Genomic DNA, 26,601 nt, shown 5'->3' on the forward strand with positions numbered 1-26,601 from the left:
AGGAACATGTTTAAATATTAAACATCCTGAGCAGAGAGAGTCAATGCTACTAAACTCCTTCCAGCACCTTGATACTGGCCTGTGCTGGTGCATATGCCAGAAACTCTTCACTGAGTAGGACAGGATTCATCTCATCTAACAAAGGTGTCTCAGATGTAGTAGTTTAAATCTCAGCTGGCCACTGCAGGTTCCTTTTATGTGCTCCTTGTATTAACTTTACATATGAAGAAAAGTCAAGACTTCCAAAGAGTAATGACTTTCAAACAGATATATTAGGATGGAGTGAGATGGACAGTTTCTGGAGATGCCTATTTCTCTGTACAGAATACTAAGGGAGCCTATGGTGGCCTGGTCAGGAGTAAATAACTGCTCTTAGATGAGATGAATCCAACTCAATATTATTGTATTACACAACTCCTGTTCTTCATCGCTGGCTCAGGCACAGTCTCCCACTGCTCTGATTCCCAGTTAGCAACAAGCAGCGTTTTGGCCAATACTCACTGTACTTGGTTTTAGTATGAATGGAGCAGTTCTCCGGGCAGACTTCAGCCACCAGAACAGGACTGAACAAGTTGGGGCAGCACTCCAACTTTGCACAGACTCTTCTGCAGAAATCCGCTACCTGATCCGACGTTCGCACAATCTTAACAGTCGCCCTGTATGTCTTCCCTCTGTATCTAGAAAAGAGTACAACAAGACCCCATGTCATCAATCAAGTGACGTCCTTCGATGCTACAGACCAGACTCTCCTCTGTTGGGGAGATATCTTCCCTAACGACTTTTGGAAGAGTGTCTCTCTTGGGAAGACAGGCAGAATAGGTCTACTTGTTTTAGTGGCTCCATTTCAGATGGACTAGAGGAGGAAGGAAAGGCAGAGTGAAATGATCCTGGAAGCTGAGGTGTGGACATGATTTGGGGAGGAATGCACGTGCAGACTGGATATATCTGTAGATATGGCAAGAGACGGAAAAAAATCAGAGTAGGCTTGGTGAGGATACTACACAGGACAGCACGCCCATACTATGAACTGATGCAAAGTTTTGGGGAGAGGGATGTAGTCTCTCCTCATATATTGATCTGTGATGAGAAGCTTATATGCCTTGCAGAGTTTTCTGGTCACCACCCTGTATGTGGGCTGCGTGGAGACTGTCTCTACAAGCTCCCAATATACACGTTTGGTCTTCTCCATTGCCACCTTTCTCGAGGCAGCTCTCACATCACGTTCCAGCTCACAAGAAGGCCACAGTTTCATTGTGCCAACTGCGGCTGTGGTGAAACTGGTTTGTCTGCCATACGGAGACCAGATGACTGCACCGCTGTGAGATGTGGGCAGTACAAGACCCGAGGAACTGATCAGAAGTCTCTTGAGTCATTTAACGGGGCTCCGGGAACAGGCCCTAAAAACCGTGATTCCTACAGGGAATGCTTAGAGCAGATGCAATGAAAGGATTGTCTTAAATTTGTTACCCATGTGCTACTAAAACATTTATTTCAGCGTTTTATATGAAGTGTTTCCGAGCGATAAATAGCTAAGAAAGATACAGTTACATCCCTGCTGTAATACATTGTAGATGTGAACTCTGAAAAACCAATTATCCACATAATTTATTAACAGCAGCACCAAGCTATTGTAAATGGTAAGATAAGGTTTTTAAAACATCGCTTACGCCTCCTGAGGAATGCAGCACAAGAGACAATCACGCGAGCACCTGGTGCTAAGGTATTATAAATGTGCTTAGAGGAGAGAAAAGTAACACACACAAAAGAAAAAGAGGGAGAGACAGTGAAAGAAAGATTACTGGATGGCAGGCAATGAAAGACAAAGATACAGTCACCAGGAAAAATGAGACAAAGCATTTGTGAGTGCATTAAGACCCACAGTTCCCTAGCACGGAATCAGCTGCTGATAGTCAGATATGGAAGAGGAAGAGGAGAAGGTGAAACAAAGGAGATGTGGCCGGAGAGTTAAAATACGCAGCGTGCGCCCAGACCCTATTCCCTCTCTGAAGGTTTTACTAAGTTGCACAAAGCAACTGAGAAACCACCTTTTGCTGCTCACCCTCCCAAAAGCTCTTTCTGGAAATACTGGGCTACAGGAAAGGGTTTGAAACTGCGGTACATGAAGTGTTACAGAGGGGTACCCAAATGACACTTGGGTCTGAGAACAGCCCAGTCCAACCACCCTCATGTCGCAAAAGACTTGATCCAAACTATCACCTCAACACAAAACTCTTCCAGAACCTAAATGAGCAAGGCACCATGCTTTGATACTCCATTTGGTGCATGACCAAGGACCCCAAGTCATGGAGACAATCCTGGATTCATTCATCCTTTTGAATGAATGAATGAATGACGTAATTAGCCAACTCCTCATGCACCCCGACAGACCTGGACAGATGACGTAAAATGGAAAAAGTGTTCCTTCCAGACACAGAGCTCTGTTATCCCAGCTTCCCTATGGAATAGCTGCACAGGCAGGCTGGCTAAAGGGGGTTTGGCAATACCTAATATCAAAAGAACAAATTCCACAGGCATTTGAATAGATCTACTTACAAATGTTTTATATTTCTTTTCAATGTGTTTGAAAAGACTCCTGCCCTTATTACTTCTCCAGGAGCCATTAAGTTTAACGACGGCCTCGATCATTAGGTCAGTAAGTCTGACTCCTGTGACAGGCTGCAGAATTTGTGTTACCTTCACCTGAACCCCAACAACTTTGGTTGGACTAAAGCATCACTTCCAGAAAAGCACCAGCCTCCCCTCGAGGGTCTCCACACTGGAAGAATCCCGGCAGCAGGAGCACCTGTACCTACACCTCATGAGTCTATGCCTCATTTTATGTCTGGATATGTCTGGATTTAACTTACAGTTATTTGTCCTTGTTCTGACTTTCACCGCTAGGATGAAAAGACTGCATCTGGTTTTGTTTCCCTGCAAAAGCACTGTAATCAAATTGCCTCTTGATCTTCTTTCTTATAAGCTAAGAAAGCTGCCTGATGGGTATTATTCAAGGATGGCTGAATTCTTCTAACTGTGTGCTTCCTATTGTGTTTGGCTGCCCAGAAAGGACCCATTGTACTAAAGTGCCCGGTGAAAGAAAAAGATGAAACCAGGAAAACGAACAACTGACTGATTTCAGAGTCTGGTTTGAATGCAATACACATAGTAACTAATAGAACGGATGGCAAAATGGAGATCAACATGACTGCAGCAATCAGTCCTAATAACGCAAGGTGTTAGTACTGGCTGCAGTAATATTTTTTACATGATTTTGGCCTTGGCAGCACCTCTTTCAACTATAAACCAGATTCTACTAATATTTTCCATATTCCTCACACACTAAAGATTTTTAACACAAACACCACCAAATGTAATCTGAGCTGTTCTAGGACAGCCATGTGGAAAGAGCTCCTTTGGATATAATCAGAAAACCCTTTTCCATTAGCATCACTCAAAAAATTATCAACTACTGATATTCCTATTGATGTTTTCATACTAGGACTCCTATCTTCCCAAACACTTTTTAGCAGTAAGTAACCTGCACGCACAGCATGGCAGCACTGGAGACTTAGAAAACAGCTGTGTCAAGCAAAACATTTTCAGTTTTCTTAGAAATCACTGTTCTTTTAAAAAAGATTTTTCAGCTAAAGCCAAATAAATCTTCCTCTCCTCTCCCCCTTTCTCTGCCCTCAGATCCCAAAAACTGGAGAAACCCTTAAGGATGAAACTATTTCCATGAAAAATATACTCAGGATCTTTGCAGATCCACGAGCAACAATATTAAGCTAATAGCACTTTGCTGGCAATATCATTCTTCTGTTGAAGCTTCCTTTGGTGATAAAACAGATCAGAGGTTCATGAGAACAAAATGTCTTCTAGGAGCTCCAGCTGGGGACCATTGTTTGATGACGTGAAAAGCCTTGTGCTGAAGACACTTCAAACAGCAAGAGCATCGAGACTACCCTCATTTTCAAAAGCTTCATCATAAGGATACAGCCCACAGTTCTGACAATCCTTGAGACTATTCTGAACAACTCAGTGGCTAAAAGCCTCAATTTCCTTTTGGGGGACCAAAAACTCCTACCTATTCTTTTGCAAGAAATTTCCAATTTGTCTTACTAGCTTAAAGTCATGCCAAGCATGAGAAATCTCCAGCTAGCTACTCACAGCACACAACCAAAGCCTCTCTGCATTGGATTTACCAGAAGCAACTTATCAGTACAGCAGCAGAAATTGTCTAACATCCACTTCATCGTGTTTGAATCAGACACTGCCTGTATGAGCCATTCCAACTGCCAATGGCAGAAAACCCTAAAGTTTTCATCAAAACCCTGATACCCTTGAAGCTACTCAGTGTATCTTGAATACCAAGGATTTTGCAAATAATCCCAGTCTAGGTAAAATCAATAAAAATGTAGTAGTTATTTTCCTCCAAAGCTGTTTAATCATCCAGTGGTATTTTGTACTCTTGAAGACAGGATTCAGAAAGGGCCCTGGAATTCTTCTGGTTGTAAGGACATGTTTTATTAATTCTCCTCCCGGTTATGGAAAGAAAGAGTTTAAGTCATTCCACTGGTGCTAATGATTTCTATCTCCAATATTTGGCACAGAAGGCCACCTGATCACACTAATTCACCCTTGCAGTGCCTCAAGAAGTATGTGGCAGAGCTGATGTAGAAGATGAACCAGATCATACGAGCCTTAGCTTTGTACTGACCTTCGAGGAGCACCGTTAATAACTGGCTGCCAGTTGGACTTCGTATCTTTGATCGCAACCCTTTGGGTTCAGTTGTCCAGCCAACTTTCCACTCATCACACGTCCAATCCACATCTCCACAGCTTGGCTATAAGGATGCTATGGAAGACTGTGTTGAACGCCTTGCTAAAATCAACGTAAATAACTTCCACTGCTTTTCCCTCAACCACCAAACCAGTTATCGTATCAGGCACAACTCGCCCTTTGTAAATCCATGCTGGTTCTTGTCACCTATTGGTCCTGCATGTTCTTGGAATCCAGAAGGATTTGCCTAATAACTTTCCCACAAATGTTAGGCTGACAGCCTGTAGTTATTTGGATTCTCCTTCTTGCCCTTCTTGAGGAGGGCTGTGACGTTTGCCTTTTTCCAGACATCAGGAAACTTCCCTGATCATCATCAACTTTCAAGCATGACAGAGAGTGGCCTTGCAATGACATTGGCCAGTTCCCTCAAGCAGAGCTGGCCACCTCCCATCTGGTTCCACACACTTGTGCACATCCAGTTTGCTTATAGTTTGCTAGTTTTTCATCTACTGTGGGTAACACTTCACTCCCTCAAACAGTAACAGGGACCTGGGAGGCCTGAGAGCAACCCTCGTTAGCAAAGGCTGAGGCAAAGAAGGCTTTGAACACCTCAGCATCATCTATCACAAATGAAAGGCAGTCATCTAAAGCATCCCAGAGAAAAGACTTTCTTTGAAATGCAGCTTCATAAATAAGCAATGGTGTCTGTGATGGGGGGTAAATATTCCTAGAGTTCAGCTACTGGATTTGGGCACATCTCAAAATTTCATTTAATGAAGGAGTCCAGGAAAACTCATCTTTCTTGTTTTGTTTAACTGGGCTTCATACAAGACCCAGGAGATAACTTTCTGCACACACTGGTACTGTTTATGCCCAAAGTCCTGCGAAAATGGGTAAGTCCAAAGAGCCCCACTTACAGCCTTTAGGAATGAAAGCCCTTAACAAGCATAAAGTCCCTCAAGCACTTTACGTAAAATTGGGAAGCCAAATTAGATGTAGGCACTGAACTAAAAGCACCTGTAAGAGTTGGATGCCCACAATTTCGGCTGGCCCTCACAGGAATTCAGAAGATCGGGTCTGACATTTGTAACTCATCACCACCAATAAATCAGGTTTGACTATTTTCACAGAGAGCCAGCCGCGCTGATGGGAAGCGACTGCCATCACGCATTGCAGACACATCTCTTCGGACAATCTAAATTGTTTATCTTCTTTGCAAGGCTAGTGTAATTGATTCTGCGCTGGTCACTCATGACAGCAGAGTAAACTAAGCGCAGGTTGCCCCCGGACTGAGATAACGCATTCCTGGCAGTGCATGATTTGGCATTTGGGCCAGTGGGAAAAACAGCCTTCTCCTCATCGTCCTCCTCCCTCCCCTTTGCTCTACCCTACTGCAGCCGTTGCCGCAAACAAACAACAACATTGTCAAGATCCAAGGAGCTGTCAGTTTACATCAGAAGGAAGGCGGTGACACGACATGTCACATTACAGCACAGACGCTCCAGCTGGCTGTAGAGCTGTCATCATTAGCAGCAAGACACCATTGGGAGCCGGTGTAGCTGGAAGTTGGTGTAGACAGGCGTTTGCTCATTTACGGGTCTCCGTTTAAGATTCTGGAGCACAACTGACTGTCGTACCTGATGTAACGTGTCATGTGCCGTTCGCGCATCCCAGGGTATCTGATTTCATGAGCATGTTTTCTTTTCTGCTTCTGCACAACCAAATGCAATTAAGACCCACATGGGCTTCTTGATGAAGCAGCTGAACCGAACTCAGGAAGGAAAAAAGAAGGAAGTCCTAGGGTAGCCAGACAGTCTTAGGGCATGTCTACCCTCTGTCACCCACTCTTAGAAGCACTCAAACTACCCGCAGGCAAGCTGGTATGACCAGCCAGCTCTGTGAACAGAGCTCCAGCCCTAGAAGCCAGATAGCTACAGCAACAAGGTGCTGTCCGGCCCCATGAGCTCTGTCTCCTCAGGAGCCAGAGGACAATGCCACACTGAGTGAGAATACATTTCTGTGCTTAGAAGTCACTCCGAAACATGCTATCCCAGCTCTGAGCCTGCAATGATCCATTCTGTGGCTTGATAAAGTTCAAAGATGCTGCTTGACTTGCTGAAGAGCAGAGATTGCTGCCTCCTGGGGTAGCCATCATACAGGAACACGTACACAGCCTGTGACTGGCTGGCCAACATAAAATACAAACCCTCCTTGCTGGAAAGCATTGGTATACTTTTATCTGGCAGGTTACATAGATATAAGGTATATCCCAGCAGGCTGCTGCCCTGCTAAATAGATGGGAAGAGAAAACAGGCACAGGAACGAATGGGTAGGAGCGTCATGGGGGAAAAGTAACGGAGACGGAGGTGCTCATTACAGTATGATTAGCACACCAGGTAACAGTGAGGGAGGATAATTGGTTGATGTGACACGGATAAGTGACAGTCTCTAGCAGCCCATGTACTCATAACTGAGTTGGTCTTCCTGGTGTAAGCACACCTGGAGTCAGCAAGCTGCTGGGGGTCTCAGTGGATTGGGCTGTAGACATAGATGACTATCAAGGAAAAGACATCCCTGCACTTGACGGTCAGTTAAACGTTTTCCAGGCTGTCTCCCATTAGAAATAAGGATTGCAGCAGCCTTAAGAACCAGATACTGCTGCTTTTGCACAAGGTGGATCCTCACACTCAAATGAGAAATCCCAACGAAATCCTATTTTGGATACTGCTAATAGGAAAACTGCCTGTAAGCTCAAGTCTTTGCAGGACAGGACATTAAGATGGGGCATTACAACTTGATTTCACAACTGCTAATTACCTGTAGGAGTGCATTATCTGATATTTGCTAGTATAAGGTGTGGGAGCCTGGAATCAACGAAAACCAGGTCACGGACAATGACTTGTTTTTAATGCAAATCTGCATGCACAAGGATGATTTTTAGATTTCCATCCACAAAATTTCAATTGACAAACACAAAAACATGACTTTCCACATGGGTAAAAGAAGCAAATTAAAAACCAGGATTTTCTAGTAGCTTTTCATTTCTAATTGCAATCCTCCTTTAGAAAGGCAGTTTCCGAGTATGCAGAATAAAAGGTTGTCAATTCTCTCCCTCAACCAGAGCACACATGAGCTTTCTGCAATATCTGCTCGGCCAAAGATCAAATACAATAGCAATCAATAGTGCCATATTTGACAGCCAATCATTTCAAATAACCAAGAGAAAATTGCTTTTATTCGAAAAGGAGTAACAGAGTTCAGTACAAAGAGTGAGATTCACTGCATTTAACTTCAGTACTCAAAAAGTCAAGGTGACCAAGTTAGTCAATGGAGAGAATGTCTTCAAAGAACTATTTGTTGACATCTGTCTTGAAGTGGGAAGAATTGCTCTTTGGAGGGACTCTGGAGAGAGTTTAGGTGAGACTCACCTCTTTCAGAGAGACAACGGTTGCTGAAATACATCCTAAGTGTAGTGCCCATTACATAAAGGAGAAATAAACGGATAGATTTCGAAGTTGGAAAGGGAAATTGAGTATTTCCTAGATACACAGTTTTCTTAAGTGTTGTTTAGATGAGAATTGAAGCATATATTCTAGAAAGGCCTCAAATCTTGATCTTAATCCCATCTCTGTTAGTATTTCGTCCTAATCACTCTTCTGCTTAAAACTGTGTCCCTGCTATTTTGTCTGCACTTTTTTTGTGCCATTCATTCTTGTCAGGTTTTTCTGCATTAGAATGACAGGCTCTATATTAAAAGCAGTAATACTCCTACATTTAGAAAGCCAGGAATTGAGTTAATTCAATAACAGCCACGCTTATAGGAATAGCTTATCATAAAACTCAGGACTTCACTGAATAAACACGGCATTTTTAATCAAAATCTGGACGGCTGCTTGGAGAAAGACAATAGAAATGAACCGTTCAGGTGAATATTTCACTTTTTAAGTTACCATAGAATGAGTCAAATAATTCAATGAAGCAAAATGATAATTAGAAAAGCAAGACTCTTACAACAGAAAAAATCTTTTATTCTCTTCCTCCCCCCGCCCCCCCCAGGTCAGTTCCATTTTTGAAGCCTCCCAAAGAAAAGAGCACACACTGAAGACTTACTTTGCTTTAAGTGTTTCCTCTTGGAAATTCCATTGAGGGTCTTCTACTAGCTGCAGTTCTCGTAAAACACTCCCTGGCTTGTAAGCTGCATTGATCACCATGCTGAGAACCTATGGAGAGACAAAACCGACAACACTGATGGGTTTAACAGTAGTCCTTGGCCACGCTGAATGTGATCCCAGGTGCTGCACAGGCAGGAGCAGCTCACAGGTGCTAACTGAGGTTCAAGGCTGCACAGGGTAAGTGCTAGATGCAATGAGAAGAGGTCCCAGATTGGATCAACGTGCCAAACATATTGTAGATGACACATCGATCTGATACGGTGACTGCATTAAATGCTGCTAGTTAACCCCAAAGATCTCCTGTTAATCAGTATTTTTCTTTGAGACAGACCCTCTCAACCAAAGCAGATTCTATTCCCTGCATTCATACTGGCTCAATTTAATAAAAAATGAAAATACTTCTGATGGCTCAACCAGGTACAAAGTCATGTGTACCGTTACACACTGAACACTAAAGGGTAAATTCACATACTCGAGGTCAGCAATATGCTTAAGCGTCTGAGTGCTGCATGCCTTGACTGTATTAACAGAATATTAATGAAGTCTACACAAAAAGAGTTTGCAGGAGGTGTGCTTGAAACCCAGTATGTGTCCACTCTGTACAACAAAACACATGTGCCAATCCATTTAATCCAAAGTCTCTGAGAATAAAAATGATTCCTACTATTGGCTCAGGGAATCCAAACTTTAATAGTCTACACTTGGCCTAAGGAGATAAATGCAAGGAAAACAAATCTCTTAACAGCATCAAACCATGTGTTTGAACACTCTGCATTGTATGTACATGAATGACCCCATAGTGAGTCTGGATTGTTTTTGATATAATTTAGCTCTTTTCCTAATGCCTGTTCTCAATTCTTTGGGGGCCTGCAAATAATTTCAGTAACATGAGCTTTAAGCTTCCCCAGCACCCATGAATGCGGTTCATCAGAAATGAAAAACTAAGTCATATTGCAAAAAAGCAATGTGTTTATGTTTTGGGGTTTTTTTCCTGTTGTTTTAATCCAGCAACCTGAGGATTTTCTAGTATTTTGAAAACCTCATAGGATGAATTATTTTCAGGCAAGGGCTTCACTTAATGCTGCATAGGACCATGTAAAATGGCAGTGGTTTGAGTTGCCTGGCTAGGTTATTCGCTAGAAGTAAAATTTGATTTATCAGTGGGCCCTTGGAAACATTACTCAAGCCACTCTTCAAAAAAGTGCAATTAGAGACACCTAAAGCAATGCCTAATAATAGCACTAAGGTCTTATGCAGGTCCGATCATCTGTACATCTCAAACGAGTAAGGGCAGGAGCACGCTCCCTATCTCACACAAGGGGAAATTACAACACAGATTTACCCACAGCTCTCTAGCTGGTTCCCACCTCATCACACAACCCGCTATACTAGTTACTAAGCCATATCAATTCCCAAGAGAACAAAAGAAAGCTTCTGAGTGAGTGCACCCAGTTGCTCATCCACCTCTTTTCTTGCCTGCTCACTCACCGTACAAACTTACGGGGCACTGGTCTCTGACACAGAGACACTGAGATACGATGCAGGGAAGTCAAAGGTGGGTTTTTCAAAAAACATCAAGTGCCTGGGTAGCTGCTACACTCATTCACAACTCATCAGATGTGTTCCCCTCCTGAACAGCACATCCAGGGAGTTATTTAACGCCTACGCAGCAGCTTGTTGGGAAAGCTCTCCTTCAGCACCCTTCTACACCCACCCTGCGTGCCGGTGGGAAAGCCGGGAGCAGAAAGCAAGTGTCTCTTGCTGACCAATTCCCACAAACAGTGCTGCCCTGCTCCTTTATAGGATGATGGTGTTTGCATGAGTTGTCAGAACAGTTCGGAAACGAGCAAGAAAAGAAAACCCAACCCTGCAAAAAACAGTTTGGCCCTGCCTGGGCATTATCCCAGACACCTAATCAACTCCAGCCCTGCAAAGACACCCACAATACCAGGACTTTTCTCAAAGCTGGCTTGTCATCAGCAGGACTCTGTAAACTTCTAAATTCAGTTTAAAGAAGAGTGTTTTGTAAGAACAATCATTTCCCTTTAAGGGAATAAAAAATGTTTTTTTAAAAAGCTTTGGCTTTTACTCTCCTTGTATGCCAAATAAGTCACTGAGTTTGGCATTACGCCCTACAGCGGGAGTTCACCACCATGTTAAGAGTGTTATCTTCTAACAACATTATCGCTTCATATTACACACTATTAAACACTAGGGAGAAAAAAGAACACTTTGTTTCTTGTGAAGAAATTAACTGTGATTAAAGCAAACACAGTGAGGAAACCTAGACCAGTTTCCAACTTTCCAGTTTCCAACCTTCTCTGGAGATGGAAAGTCACTTCACCCATAACAGACTGGTCAAATTTTCATCTGATTCACTAAATTCCCTTTGGCTGGAGTGTGACCAGTCTAAAATTTTGGTAGTTTATTTTCAGCCCTCTCCATCAGGAATGGTTTCGGCGCAGCCAGCGGTGCCTTGGAGCAGAGGGGTGGATTAGACACCACCAGCCTTTGCTGCTATGCATCTATGAGGTTTTATTTTGATACTGCTGAACTGTGGATTTTCAGAGTCGAGTAGGTTGGAGTCACACCAGTGAGCATGAGCACACAGCACCATCACAAGACTCTACCCAACCTTATAAGCACCTGCCATCTTAGCTATAAAGTTTTCCATGTCAGAGATCTTCAGGTGCACAGGGGCCCTTTTCTGAGCATGTCTAACTGGGCAGTTCAGCACCTTTCTTCCCATCGTAGCTCTTTTGGTATTCACACATTTCTCGTCTCTCCACCCCTCTTCATTAATGGTACCAATCCTGGATGAAGCTTTCTCAGGAGGTATCAGTGATGAGGTACAGTTCAAAATACCATTACACCTCTTCTGCTGTTCAAGATCAACATCCTTGTGAGGAGAAACTAAATTTCCCTCCTCTATCTGAGATGTGAGCCCACATCTCCTACCTAACAGGAGAGACCCTAACTCCCAGGCTAGCCTCAGGTAGGACAATAAAAAGTTATTTTATTTTCCTTGGAATAACGATGTGTCTGTGGGACAGAGAGAGAAGGGAAAGAAGAGTTCTTTGGGATTCTTTCATTAGATGATCAAGCATCTAAAAGTGAGCTTTTGTCATAGGCAGGGTTGTAGCACATAAGTGTTGACATGCTTATGACAGTCGATGACATTTCAAAAATACAGATGGCCAGATCCTAAGTTGGAGGAACCATCATAGATGAGCTGAAGTCCACAGAGCAGTCTTGAAGAGGATGTTAGCGAACCCTTTTGCAGAAATGCATTTGTATCTTTCCAGACTATAGACGGTTTCTGCCATTCCAACACCATATCTGATCACTAACGATAACGCTATCAGCCTGGTTCAATCATACACCTAAGGCTCAGTACAAGCTACTTAATTTTCTGAGCACGATGATTTAATTATGCAAATTTCTCCTAAGAAGTCACGCTGTGCTCCAAAAAATTCAAGTTGCAGAGCACAATAGCCTTCCTTCACAAAAGCTGGCTGATTTCTCCTGCTTGCATCAGTTGGACAGTCACATTACCTTTAAGTCCATTTTCTTTTTAAATAGAGAAAGAGCGAAGTGTCTTAAAAAAAGTAAGAGCAGTAACCAATGAGGCTAATTAAACTTTACAGCATATTTCCCTAAGATATGGTGGGTTATAGATCATCTGAGGTCTTAAAAAGACATCTCATTTTGTTTTACAATGCTGCCGTGGTAAGTTGTTGGCACAGATGGAAGAACTGTTCAGAAATATTTTTTAGATATTCTGACCCAAGAACTAAATCTAAAGCTGACAATGTGTTTATTTTAATTTAACTTAAAGTTAGCATTTATTACATATCTTAGCTACTATACAGTCACTATTTTTCAGCCCAGATGCAGTTGTTGAATGGCAATAGTTGATGTCTCCACCATATTTGGCTCCAAGTTTCAACTTCTTTTCCAAACAAGTATCTCAGGAATGAGATAAGCTTTGGAGCTGATGTTAAACAACAGGCATTACCACCTCACTTGCCTCTTGGGGTGAAAGAAACCACAATAAACCACTGGTCTCAGCAGTGACTTGTGCTGGCATCAGGAATAACGAACAGCTAGGCTTTAAAAGTAAGTTTGGCACTAGAGAGCACAAGAGTTACTTGTCACTCACCTAAGGCTTTGCGCGGATGCAAGGATACACACACACAAACACACACAGAATTAAAATCAGTATGTTTGATCATACTACCAAATAAGTTGCAATCGCTCTCAAGATTTTGCTGGGAAATCTTGCTCAAGGGCTGCCATTCTGGAAGGCACCTTAGCAGTTTCCTCCCCGCAGAGCTCACAACCTCCGAATCCGTGAGGACAAAGCAATTGGGCAGAAATCAGGGGGATGCAGTAACAACGCAGAACTCGGCTGAAATGCCTGTTCTGCTGGAAAAGAGGTGCTGCACAAAACCAAACCTATCCGTGCTGCTTCTCTCCCGCCACCTCAGGTGGGAACAGCCCAGAACTAATCAAATGGAAGGAGATGTTCCTGCTCCACACTATAAGGGTATCTCCCTACCTTGTTTAATCCAGAGCCACGCATTACTGACCCACAGCTATCTCACTATTAGCGTGCAGGCTGGTAGCACCAGATTGTTTGGAGCTGGATCCTAGCTGATGCGTCACTGCATCAGTGATGGAGGTAAGGAGGGACAAGACCTTGGGGGAAAAGAGGGCTGAGGAGCATCATGAACTACAGTTGTCCTGCATTTTTTGTTACATCCCTCATGATTGAGTGTGGAGGAAGGTAGAGGATGGGGAGCTACTCCCTTGGCACCCAGCCAGGACCAAGGTCTCCCATCACCTGGTGCTAGCGGGGAGAGGACATTGCTCTCTTCTTGCTTTAGAGGTAATCCAGGCCAGTGAATGGGGCAGGAGTTGGTTGTTCAGCTGTTTGTAGTCTGGGGTTTCCATCAGTGCCAAACACAGCAGCAGCATCTCCGTCACAGAGACTGCTGCCCACTGTGAACTGGCTGGCAACCGGCACAGAGTTTTTAACTAGAGCGTCTCTAAAGGCAGTGAGTTATGGCTGGAGACCAGGGTGATTTAAAAAGCTCTCACCAGACTGCTACTGACTCCGTTTTTCCTTCGTAGCTGTTGTTTTGAGTTGTCTTTCCCACCCTCCCATGTGTGTTGCCAAAGTAAAACCCATGTATAATTTATCTATTCCAGACAAATTATGCTGATGCATAATTTACAATGGCCTGCAATTTTCCTATATAGTGAGAGATAATTATAATGCATTTGCATTCTCAGGGCCACATCATCAGCGGGTGTAAAGCGAGACAAAGGCATCAGGCTCAGCACCGAGACTGGGTTCGGAGGGATGGGGACCCTTGTGAGCTTTTCAGCTGTGCAAAGCCTTGTGGCTGTGGTCTTGGGCTGGCGGAGCTATCTCCTGCACTGTTCTCACCACTCAGCTCTGAAGTCCTTTTGGGTGCTCTGGCAGCTGCTACAGATCTTCATCTTGATGCAGGGATGTCTTCTTTGCTATTTCTTGCCTCCTCCACATGTTGGGTACCCCTATCCTCCCTCCTGCCCATGGTACTCTGAGCTGCTGACACCTCTCTTGTCTCAGCAGCAGCTGATAGGAACCAGGTATATCTCCCCTACAGCAACACCCTGAATGTCTTCTCTTCACCCTTTCCAGAATTTGGACCTGATCCCCGTTGCCAGAATGAGCTTGAATTTATCTGCAAAATAACACTGACCAATGCTGGGCCATTGCCATTGTCTTGCTCCTTGAGAAGTCATTCATGTCTCCAAAAGCAAGATGCCCTTGTCTCATTGACACTGCTATTTGCTCCTTCAGCAAGTAATTCTGTAAGGAGGCAGAGCAAGAGAAAATAGCCTTTCTGTAGGAGACTCAGGTTGGTTTCCACAGTTGGTAACTGGTCCCATTCTTGAAGAATTTGGAGAAGCTGGTGTTAGTCTATGCAGCTAGGATACTAGGGGAGGACCTTTGCACTGCTTATGTTTTCAAAATCCAAATTCCGGGAGGAAAGGAGGAAGAAACATTAGCATAAGTATTGACTGTGCATGCCTCATGTTTCCCCCATGTTGCTTTTTCATTGCCTGTTTTTCAAGTAGCAGCAGATTGCTAATGCTCCTCATCAGCAAGCCGCTATGGACTTGCTTTCAAATTTGGCAGCTGTCAACCTTTGCTGTGCAACCACTCTACCCTGCTTTCTGCTGAGGGCTATTTTTGACTTGCTTCTTTGACACCCAAGTGTCCCACCTGCACAGGCAGCTGGTTTACTGGGCTGTCTTCACGGCTCAGTTTTCAACCATGTGAGACAACCAGCAGCGTTGTTGTGTAAAAAGCAGCGCACGTAGGTGATGAGGAAGTGGATGCGGACACAGGAGTCACTCTACAGTACAGTAGAGCACAGAGGTCCTCTCTGGGGACGTCTCTGGTCATGAATTCTCTTGCACACAGTTAGATGAAACTTGGTCCCAACCAATGGAACTTTTCAAAAGTGGTGGGTGATTTGGGAGGAACATCACCTTTCAGGTGTTTCTCTTAAGGGCTGGGATTCATCTCATTTCAGACAACAGCAAACATCCTGAGCTGGGCACTGAGGGTCTTTTCCACCAAGGGCAGAGGGACCTCAGATCCACATCAAGTGGGGTTCCTATAGGTACAAATCAGAAAGCTGAAAGATCTGGATTTCTAGAAGACCCGGGTCAAACTGAAATGGTGTCCAAGGCACCAATGGCACCCTCTGATCCAACAGAACCATCTTGATGTCCTCTCCCACTAGCAGTCATCTTGCTTCTCATCTGTATACGGACTGTAACGTGTGGAAAATATGTATGCATTGTTTTCGGACAAGCTAGCTTTTCTCTGAGGTCAACAGCAAGAGCTCAACACTCTGGATTTGGCCCAAAGTGAGCACTGATTCAGTCAGGACGAAGTGAACAGATGGTGGTGCCAACCCTGCTGCATGGGATTAACCCATCCACATTCAGCAAGAGCTGGGTACACCCAGCACATCGCACACACCCCTTCTTGGTCTTCTGTCCTGTTCACTTTGGATCCTGATGGTTTGGGCCCCATCGGACCATGGTCACACATACAAAGGCGTCACCCACACTGAATCTGCTGGCCCAACAGCATTGTGGATGCTGAGAAACAGGTTGATGGCAACAAGCACAGAGGTCCTGTTTGGGGACGGCTCTGGTCAGAACATTAATTCTCTTGCACAGTTAGATGAAACTTGGTCCCAAGCAATGGAACTCCCCATGTTTCAAAAATGTCACCTCTCCCATCAAAACCCGCAATGCATATACCTACCCTCTCTTCCCAGCTTGCAGTTTTGACTTATGGAAACCACTACAGAGCTCCAGGACAGTTTTAGGTGCCTTCTTTTCAAATTCTTGGCCTGGCAACCCATGACCCATGCTTTCCCCTGAAATCCCCCCAAAAGATAGCTGAGCCGTACCTCTTTGAGGACTAGCACACACTTGCCAGGCCCGACAGACTGAGGTAGCTCTGCTATTCTGCCTTTGTTTAAATATGGACCTGAGAAGCAGCGATGGTTGATGTAGAGCTGGGGGCAGCAGTATCTCCCATTGATGGTGCCTGCAAGGAGAAAGCAGCATTGATGTGCGTGTAGCACTTTTGTACAATAAATCAAGGGCCCTTCTTCTTCCTCCTGGATGTGGGAAGGAGGGGAGAAGAATAAACGAGGCACAAAGAAGTCTTCCCTGGGACAGGAGGTAGAGAAGTCTCTGCTACTCAAATCCGTCCGACACAGGAAAAGCAACTGCTTTTAATAGCAACTGATTTGGCTGCACACCCTACCAAAAGGAGAATCGGGAAAGGATTTAATTCATAACGTGACCCGAGGCTCTTTCATAACTCGCCTCGCAGATGGACATGAGCGACTGAGTTGCAACTTGCCAGAAAGGGATCGTGTTAGCTGCCTCTCAGAGATTCGGAATTGGCTCAGGGAGAAAACTCTGGTGGAGGGCTCCACAAACCCCTGTTCATCCACCGTCCAACCCAGTAAGCACCGAGGTGCCGTTCCCCTGACCCAATGTGGGTCTACACAGTTGTTTTCTTTGTCTGGGCTAATTACTCTGGGCTCCTTTATAGCCCATGGAGAGAAGTGGGTACTTCTAGATGCAGTTCATGTGCTATCCAAGTGGTTATCCACTTTTTGGTTATCATACCCAAAAAGAGCCTGTTTTTCCCCATTTGATTGTAACAGGGCCCTGGGATGTTGGCTCAGATGCCAACGCGTGCCCTGCAGTCTGCTGAAATAAAGTGAGTTAAATCCTGCCCCTCCTGCTGAGTCTATGCAATTAACTGGATGAATATTGCACTCTCAGAGCCTCCTGCCATTGCTAAAGGGGAAAAAAGGGGAAACCTTATCACTCTCTACAACTCCCTGAAAGGAGGTTGTAGCGAGGTGGGGGTTGGTCTCTTCTCCCAAGTAACAAGCGATAGGACGAGAGGAAATGGCCTCAAGCTACACCAGGGGACATTTAAATTGGCCATTAGGAAAAATGTCTTCACCAAAAGAGTTGTCAAGCCTTGGCACAGGCTGCCCAGGGAAGTGGTGGAGTCACCATCCCTGGAAGTATTTAAAAGACGTGTAGATGTGGTGCTTAGGGACATGGTTTAGTGGTGGACTTGGCAGTGCTAGGTTAATGGCTGGACTTGATGATCTTAGAGGTCTTTTCCAACCTAAACGATTCTACGATTCTATGAAAATTTGCCTTTAGCAGAAGTAGCAGCCATGCCACACAATCATGACGCTAACACAGGGACGCATTAAGTCCTGGTGTAAGCCATTTCATTGATGCCAATTAAAAAGTCGCATCCATCTCCACCAGGGCTTCATTAGCCTGGCCCTAACATCATTAGCTGAAACGGGCAAGCTGCAAGACACGACGTCCACACATGGAGGACCAGACTCTCACATGCTGTACATCAGAGACTCCTCGCACTGTTGGTGGGTCCACACCACCTCACACCCCCTGAGGATGCGGTTCCGTCTCCCCACCCATATGACACACTCACTCCCTTTCTGGGATCATCCCCCTCCATACAGGCAATGTGGGTCCTTGAGATAAGGATCCTGCTGGTGCCGAGCAGCCTTACCTGTTGTGTCTGGCTGAGGAACCGGGCAGAGGTCATGAGGTATTTTCTCAACAGGCACTGTGGATGGCAACCTGTTAAACAGCAATTCAGTGTATTTAAGAGCGTCAGACGGGGCAAAGGGGCAGAACCAGCCTTCAGGCTTCACTGAGAGATACACCAGGACCTGCCTGGACCGAGGAATGGAGACACCTCAAATGCAACCCCACTTCCACACCGTTTATCATAGCCCAGGGCCTGCATATTGCAGAATAAGGAGCCAGATCCACCACTCCTCCAAAAATACACTCTGGTCGGTGACCTTTAGCCCTTCAGGCTGCAAATATTCACGCGTAGCTTCCTTAAATTCTAGCTTCTAGAAACTGCACAGACTAGATAGGGAAATGCCCTCCTGGTACATACCATCTTCCATAAGCATCCCTTACTGGCCATCAAACACTGGCTCCATAGCCCCAGCTAGTAACATATTTCTATTGCAAAGACTTTCTTGCATGTTCACAAACATTTCAGATTTAAAGGAACCCCCTTGCTGACTCCGCTGCAGTATCTGGACAGTAGTTAGCAAAGTCATTCAGCTGCTGTGTATTCTCTCCCCTGGAAGACCTGATGCATCCCTGTAAAAACATCACCTTAAATAACAAAAACTTACTGCTTTTCTGGTTGCACAACTGCAATCCTTCTCTTCCTTCGCACTGCAAAAATGAAGCAAGGAAGAAAAAAACAGTTTTGTACCCTTCTGTCCTATAAAGTATACCCATAACGCATAAAAAGCTGTATAAATGCACTGACTATAAAATGACTTCTAACACAATGAAATGGTACTTAATTACTGTCGCCATCTTTTCTTGGTATTTTTTAAGTAAGTCACTACATCATTAAAACCTACTTTAAAGATGCAATAATACATTTAATCTTTCCTCTGGAATGCTAATATTGTGTTTTATGGGATCAGTATAAAAAATTAAAATAAAAACACAAATATTTTTCCATACAGAAACACATATGGATAAGATTACATTTTACAAGCATGATTACCTCCAGCATAATTTATCCCTAGCTATAAATTGCGATAAGGCTGCATAATGTTGCCATAGCAGTATTCTCCCAAATTAGGCCCCAGCTGCCTGATTTTTAACTTAAGCATATTTAACTCTTCAAAAGGGTTGACACATTTTAAAATTTGCCTTTCAGATGTAAATTATTATAAACAGCGAGGTTAATTTTTCATCTGGTGGCTTGAGATCGGGGTTGGATAGTTTCTGCGAGGAACAGGAGAACAACACCAAGCCACTGAGCACCCATGAACTGCCTTCAAATGCAAATGGAAGGGAAAGAAATTGGTCTTAATATGCACTGGAGGCAGGACAACACACTGTGGGCTTAATTGTGCTGGGAGAAATTTAAATTAAACACTAGGGAAATCTCTGAGCTGGTAAGGGCAATGAAATAACGGGGCAGATACCCTTGGAAAGGGCAGAAACTCCATCACAGGAGGCCAGCAAACATTTCTCAATTTAGGTGGATCAGATCCTGTTTTGAAGAGGGAGCACTTGGACGGCCTCTTTACATCCATTCTGCCCTATATTTTATGGTTTTTTTTCCTGATTTGAGATCCCATATCCCTAATTCACTCAGCTGCCCGAGTGAACTTGGCTTAGTGCAATGAAACCTGGTTTCACTCCAACAACCCCATCGCAAACCCACAAACCACACTGTGCAATCCCAAACCACGTAACAGCCTTTCCCAGTGCAAACAATCCCATTTTTAGAGGGACTGATCACACAGACAACTACAAATTGCATCATACCAGTGCTGCGGAGTCTGGCCACTAATTAGATTTATTACAGTACACTTACAGCCTGGTTACTAGTCTGCTAGTTAGGTTGGTAGTTTCAAGAATTGGATTACAGACATAAGACAAACTCCCTGATAAATCTGTTGATGTAATATCTATGCTGTTTGAGGTTTCCATGTACTTACAAACAGCTTTGTGTGGTGGAGTTAGGTTATAAGCATTCGCTTCACACCAGCCAACGGGGAAAATGTCCATAGACTCCACATCAACTATGTACTCTGGAGAGGGCATCTGTAAACCTATAAACACAAATTTATAATGTAATTTAGACATGGGAATACCGAGCTCAGAGCCATTTGAGCATTCATCATGAACCAAGGGAAGCAAATGATGGAACACATAAAAATAAATCTGCTTCCCTGCATCAAAATCAGGCATCATTTCATCTTCAATTCTGCACAGACAGCAATGATAAGGCTGTTGCATTTACAGTGCAATGTGATTCCAGAGAAAACCCCCATTAAGAGAACTCTAAGGGTGTGCAGTGAAGCAGTCAAAAGCCAGTAAGGTTAAACATGCATGACTTTCCCCAACAAGATGGCCTGATTAACCCCTCGGGGTTTTTTTGTAGAGTTGCACAAGCAAGTTAGGAGAAGGCCAGTTGGGTGCTTGCTTTTACTGGTAAATGGGCTTTAACAGAATGGTAGCTAATGTGATGGGCCTTTATGCCCCAATGGCCCCCTGAAGCTTTTTTGTGTAGTTCTGCCCTTGAGTCACTGTTCTCAAGGGTGAGAGATGACCATTCTTCTAGAAGTGCCACGAATTCTCCTAACATGAGCTGATCACCCAACACGGGAGAGGCAGTATAAAAACCCCAAGTGGGACAGATGCACTAAGATCTCTGGCATAATACTGACTCCAAAACCCCACTGAAAATCTCCGCTTAAAGCAAATCTCTTCCAGTTTGGTTATTACGTCTCCTTTAGAAGACACTCTCCTGTCTTGGTTTATGTGGGTGGCACTCAAAGCCCACTGCAGCAAACGGAAATATTCTCACTAGCTTTGAGTTCTTTTGAAAACAACTCTGGGTCCTGAGTCAAGACACCATTTAATTACTCCAACTCAAGTCCGTCTGTGCTGGCACAGCCTGGCCAGCAAGTTCACCCTTCTCTGCCATTTCCACCCTAGGACCTAGAGCTCCAGCACCAGCATGAGATGATCTCCTAATAAAAGAGACCAAAGGATCAGCAGTTTCCCCTGCAGCATCCTCGCCTTTGCATCTGTTACAGCATCTTTGCCTCCTGCTTAAGGCAGCAGTGTTTGACTGTGCACAGCTAGATGACTACTGGGGGAACTTCCCACTAATGAATGTTCATCAAGGGCTTGCAGTGTAATTGAAACAGTAATTGAACTTTGTGATGGGAATGGCATCGAGGCTGAGACGCAGCACTTGGATCAATCTTGTCTCTAGTGATAAACTTGCTGCACTCTGAGAGCGTGTGGTTGTACGAAAACCCAAAGGAAGCAGGAAAATAGGAAAATAGGTGCTGGTGCTCACGCTGCTGGAGGAAACAATTAAAAAAATGAAATCATGATGTCTGCATAGATTCATGGATGTCTTCATGGTATTCCTCGGAGCCCCGCACTGTGTTCACGCATGATACATTGAAGATACAATCTCTATTTCACTGGGATATGGGGAAGGGAAGAGGATGGGATGAAGGCACGTGATACAGGACACAACCTGCTCATATGAGCAGCTGAGCCTCAATGCAAGGTCTCAGCAGCTGGCACTCCCTGCAAAACCATTTCCCTCCACAAGAAAATACCAGGAGGTCACTGCTCAGTTTGAACCTGATGAAAGCTGCACTCTCCAGTGGGCAAAGCATTTTTGCCTAACGCCACAAATCCAGCCAAGGAACTGATGCGAGAACTGCTGAAATCCGTGGCAAGACATGCACAAAGTGAGCAAGCCATGGATCAAGCCCTAAAGAGAGCAAGAGATCAACACAGTCCCACTGAAATTTCACCAGACCTGGGAAAATCCATTATTTTCATTACTGTAACTGTTCTAGGGTGTTATTCTGACCCAATAAACAGATCAAATGTCCTTTCCTGCTTGCAAACAACAACAGATGTGACAGGAAAATTTTGTTTTTAAAGTTTACAGCTGCAGCTGCCCTGATGAGCAAGGAAGCACCATAATGTCTGTTCTCCTGCAACACCGCTATTCCTCTTGGAAGACATATTCACAGCTACTCTGTCCTCCCTGGCTCTGCTTCTTCCCTCTGGCAATTGATGTCCCTGCTTTCCACTTCCAACATCGTACTGCTTCCTTTGGCCTCACTCATACAAGTGGAAAACAGCTTGTTTGAGACTCATTAGTTTCATTTGCTGCATTTTATGCTGCCATCTTCTCAGACTAAGAAATGTCCATGAGACTTGAGAGGTTAAATGGAAAAGAACAGAACAGGGAGACTGGAAATAGGGTGAGGAAACCTTCCATCTCCTGCTACAAATCTTGGGCAGAACAGAGCAGCAACTGTGGAAAACTCTCAAAGGGAAAATTATGGAAAACCTCCCTGGAGAAGCGATTAACAAAAGGGTTTTCCTCAAATTCCTAGGCTGTGCAGAGAGTGTACATTATTACTTGTAAAAATTCGCACTAGAAAGCTTCAGCTTTAAAATCTAAAATGAACCAGTAAAAATTAACAATGCAGATGATGAGTAATAAAGTAGCAGAAAGTGATGGGATGCGCACAGCCTCGGATCAGCCCTACGCTTCTTTTCCACCGCGGGGGAACTATACTGCTGCTCATTAAATGCTCACCCTGAAGTTTACCGAGTTTTGCTACTGTACAAAGTGTGATTTATTAAGCTATGTTCCCTCATGTCTAACTCGACGCTGCTTAACTACTGCGTCCTGTTTTATGGCTGCAGTTTGGGCTGTCAAACAGGGAAACTGGGAGGGCAACAATGAAAGCTTCAGATGCGCCCATGATAAATGGTGGGACCCGAGGTCTTCAGTGATGGGCTCCCATGGTAGCTGGGGAGTCTTGCTGCTACCAGAATATAAATAATCAGTTAGAAACAATAGTGTACTAATGGAGTCAAAAAAAACATGCCACAGTTCAAGCCACATTTGTTTTACAACTCCGCAAGCAGGGTTTTGGGGTTTTTTTTAATGCCTAGTTTTAGCGTAACGCTCTGCATACTGTAGTCATGTATTTCAAACGCTGCAAAGGCTTCTTTTTATTTTTGCAGTCTTTTGCATCTTTTCCTTTTACTACAGATCATTCTATTCCTGGTACTGAGATACAAAAACAAGCATAAAGCATTTATATATCAGAACTCAAAAGACAAGGAGATGCACACAAGTTTTTTTATGACAAGTTGTAAAAAAACATCCTTTAAGAAATTAAAAGAGTAAAAGGCAGGGAGAAAGAGATGAGGGAGGGGAGCAAGGTGGGAGTGTGTGGCCCTCTCCCTGCCTCTATCCAGGGTCTTGGAGGACTAGTTGATTTAAAGTCCCAAGAAGCAGCACTTCCTATTCACTATAACGGGCAAAGGTTTAGTGAACACCGAGTCCCTCTGAAAGTATGACAGCTTAGGGGAAAAAAAAAGGAAAGAAGGATTCCCAAACCCCACAAAATCTGCACATAAAAGCGAAGGCACCTGGCCATTTAAGAAGGGGAGTTGCCAAAATGGGTCAGATTCCTTGACCAGATGGGCGTAAATTCGACAGCAGCCTTAGTGAGAACTGAATTTCAAACAAGCGTTGATTCCAGCTCTTTAACAAAAATATTTGCCCCGTGTCCAGACCAGGCTGCAGATGAGCTTTAGCTACCTCGAGTCAGACGGCAACCAGTTGTCTCAGACGAAAAAACCAAACGCCGCCGTTGCCCGCAGCTCTACCAAAAGTGAAGACGCAAAGTCGTATCTGCTCTGTACGCTGGAGATAACCACAGAGGAGACAAACTGCCTGGGGTGACAGCTGTATGTCAGGGATGGAGAAGGATGACCACCCAGCTCTCCTACATCTCCCACCTCTGCTGCATCTGGGCACACGCCTGCAGCTCTGCTCTCCCCAGATCTTAGCCGGTCCAAACCACGAGGCTTAGCAGCAAAGACACCAGCAGCGTGAATGATCTGGCTTGCCAAGCTTTAGGTCAGGAGGAATCTCTTTTTAGGTAGCAATTGAATTATACATCTCTGAGAACAGGATTTATCTCGGAGGCGTCGGGAAAGCCTTGTCTACCATATAACGCTATTTTTGTAGAGCTAAACACCACAGAACATCTGCCTTTCTTATATTTTAGAGCAAGCTGCTAGCACAGATGAGGTACTTTGGGTTACCTGACAATGTTTTTACTAACTTTAAAGGCTTTGATTAGAGACCTTTCCTCTTGTACAAATTGCACTGCACATTGTCAGATGCTGAAATACTTCTTGGGTTATTACAATCAATGCAGCACGATGCTGAAGGTGATGTGCCAGGTGATGATGAAGCAATACAGTTAGTATCAATCTGGCTTCCACTGTCTTCCAGCCCCAAAACTGAGAGCTGAGCATCTTGCAGAGGAGCGAAGGTGACTTTCTGTGCAGATCAGACTTGAGACTTCATCTCACATGGGATCTCTGCAAGAACCCCTTGTGGTGACCCCTGTTCCTCTCTCCTTTCTGGAAATCACGTACTTGACTATGGTTTGTTCTCCCATTAACCCTTTCCTAGCTGTTTCACCCTGGAAGGGCCAAAATAAACTTGCATTAATCTCTGAGAACGAGGGTTCACACTGCTTTTGCAAAAACAATCTTGACAGCAGCCCGGATTTAATGGACTCCAGGAGAATTACTCATGAGCCACCATTCTGACCCCACAGGCCATCAGAGAAGACATGGGTGACTCCTTTCCTCCCTCCCACCTCCTGCTACAGAGCTCCCATGGAGCAAGCAGGTGTCACTGACTTTAGCAAAGGAAAGACTTGCTCTGTTTCCTTTCGATTCTGCTCTCTGCAGAACAACTCTGCAACCTGGAGCCCAGCACAAGCTTCGTTTCTCCCCATCCTTTCTTCTTGTTAGGAGATTGGGATACCAACAACATGCACTACTCCCTGAGCTGCAGAATATGCCTGCGCCTTGCTTTCCTCCCAGCTCACAGAGACAACGTGCCATTGTATTTCCTGGTGTCCTGGTTTCAGCTGGGATAGGGTTAAATTTCTTGCTAGTGCTGTGTTTTGGATTTAGTATGAGGAGAATGTTGATAACACACTGATGTTTTCAGTTGTTGCTAAGTACCCTCCTAGTCCAAGGACAGCTCCCATGCCTACTGACTGAGCTAGGTACATGAGATGGGAGGGAACATAATCAGGACAGCCAGTCCAGCTGGCCAATGGGGTATTCCATACCATGTGACGTCATGCTCAGTATATGAATGGTAGGCATGATCCAGGAAGTACCGATCGCTACCTGGTTATCCGTCAGCGCGGGTGGTGAGCAATTGCATTGTGCATCACTTATTTTGTATATTTTATCATTATCATTATTATTCTCCCTTTTCTGTTTTATTAAACTGTCTTTATCTCAACTCACGAGTTTTTCTCACTCTTACCCTTCCGATTCTCTACCCGTCCCACTGCGGGGGGCGGGGGGGAGTGAGTGAGCGGCTGCGTGGTATTTGGCTGCCTGCCAGGTTAAACCACGACATCTGGGGTTGTACGCAGCAAGTGTTCAAGAGCTGCTGTTCTTTATCAGCCCAGTCTCTCAGGGATGCCTTGAAACATCTAGCGGCATCTACCAGAAACGCATAAGCAGAGCTGCACAGTATCTACCTATCAGCATGTGATTGCAGGCAAAGGGGTGGAGGTATTTTAACATCACGTCTCCCTGAACCATCATGGTAGCTTAACCAAATGCATTCCATTTTGCAAATGGGAGGGTTCCAGCAACATGTTGATTTTTGATTGAGTCAGGGCTGGCAGCACAAGGGACGGCACATCTGCCTTATGCATTCATCAAGAGGCAGAAGCACAGATCTTACAGAGGTTGGCGATGAGCAGGACTATGGGCCACCAGAAGCGCCTTTGGTATTTTCATGGTTCTCCAGAAGAAAGCAAAGAAGCATATTACATTTGTAGTTGATGCTGACCCAATTTCAGAGGGAAACTGAAGCTCTTCTATTCATTATAGATGAAGCCAGTAGCTTCAAACAACAGTGTGCTACCTTGATGGGTAAAAATTAAACTATGTTGTGACAACGATGCATGCTACAACAACTTTATGGTTTATCACAGTGCCCATCAGAACACTTAAATGAGCATGGCTTTGTGCTCTTGGTGACTTTACAAATAACACTGTTTTTAGAGCAATAATAAGAAGAATCCCTAAATGTTGTTTTAAATTACACTTACTTAAGAAGTCCTTGCCCAGAGAAATTCAGAAAGTAAGTCCCAAGAGCAAAACCACATTAAAAATGAGCTCATCTGTACCTCATTTCAAGAAAGGTAGAAATGGAAGTTTTGATACGGTATTATGCTCTGGTAGTTTTTCAGCACTCTCCTAATACTGCTTGTACAGTGGTGGTGTTCTCCATCAGATGATGGCTTTCTAAAATCTGTATTATAGAATTACTGCCTGCAAGAGCTCTCTTAGATCAACCAAGGAAATTATACAACCACAGAGAGGAGGGATGTGAGCATGCGATGG

The 26,601-nt window shown here is 44.3% G+C and overlaps 1 protein-coding gene across 1 annotated transcript in view; it reads right to left on the reverse strand.

Annotated features, from left to right (window-relative positions):
• Window positions 1-424: 424 nt before the first annotated feature.
• The window catches only part of LOC104084199 (scm-like with four MBT domains protein 2), a gene marked incomplete at its 5' end in the record, with an annotated part of 58,862 nt that continues 32,685 nt past the window's right edge, over window positions 425-26,601 (reverse strand). The window contains 6 exons of the mRNA XM_009587942.1: window positions 425-677; window positions 8,891-9,000; window positions 16,440-16,579; window positions 18,107-18,177; window positions 18,753-18,795; window positions 20,085-20,198. Coding sequence (XP_009586237.1) covers window positions 425-677; window positions 8,891-9,000; window positions 16,440-16,579; window positions 18,107-18,177; window positions 18,753-18,795; window positions 20,085-20,198 — 731 coding nt within the window. The remainder of the gene's footprint in view (window positions 678-8,890; window positions 9,001-16,439; window positions 16,580-18,106; window positions 18,178-18,752; window positions 18,796-20,084; window positions 20,199-26,601) is intronic.

Source organism: Fulmarus glacialis, unplaced genomic scaffold (genome assembly GCF_000690835.1).
Source record: "Fulmarus glacialis isolate BGI_N327 unplaced genomic scaffold, ASM69083v1 scaffold11711, whole genome shotgun sequence".
Classification (NCBI taxonomy): Eukaryota; Metazoa; Chordata; class Aves; order Procellariiformes; family Procellariidae; genus Fulmarus; species Fulmarus glacialis.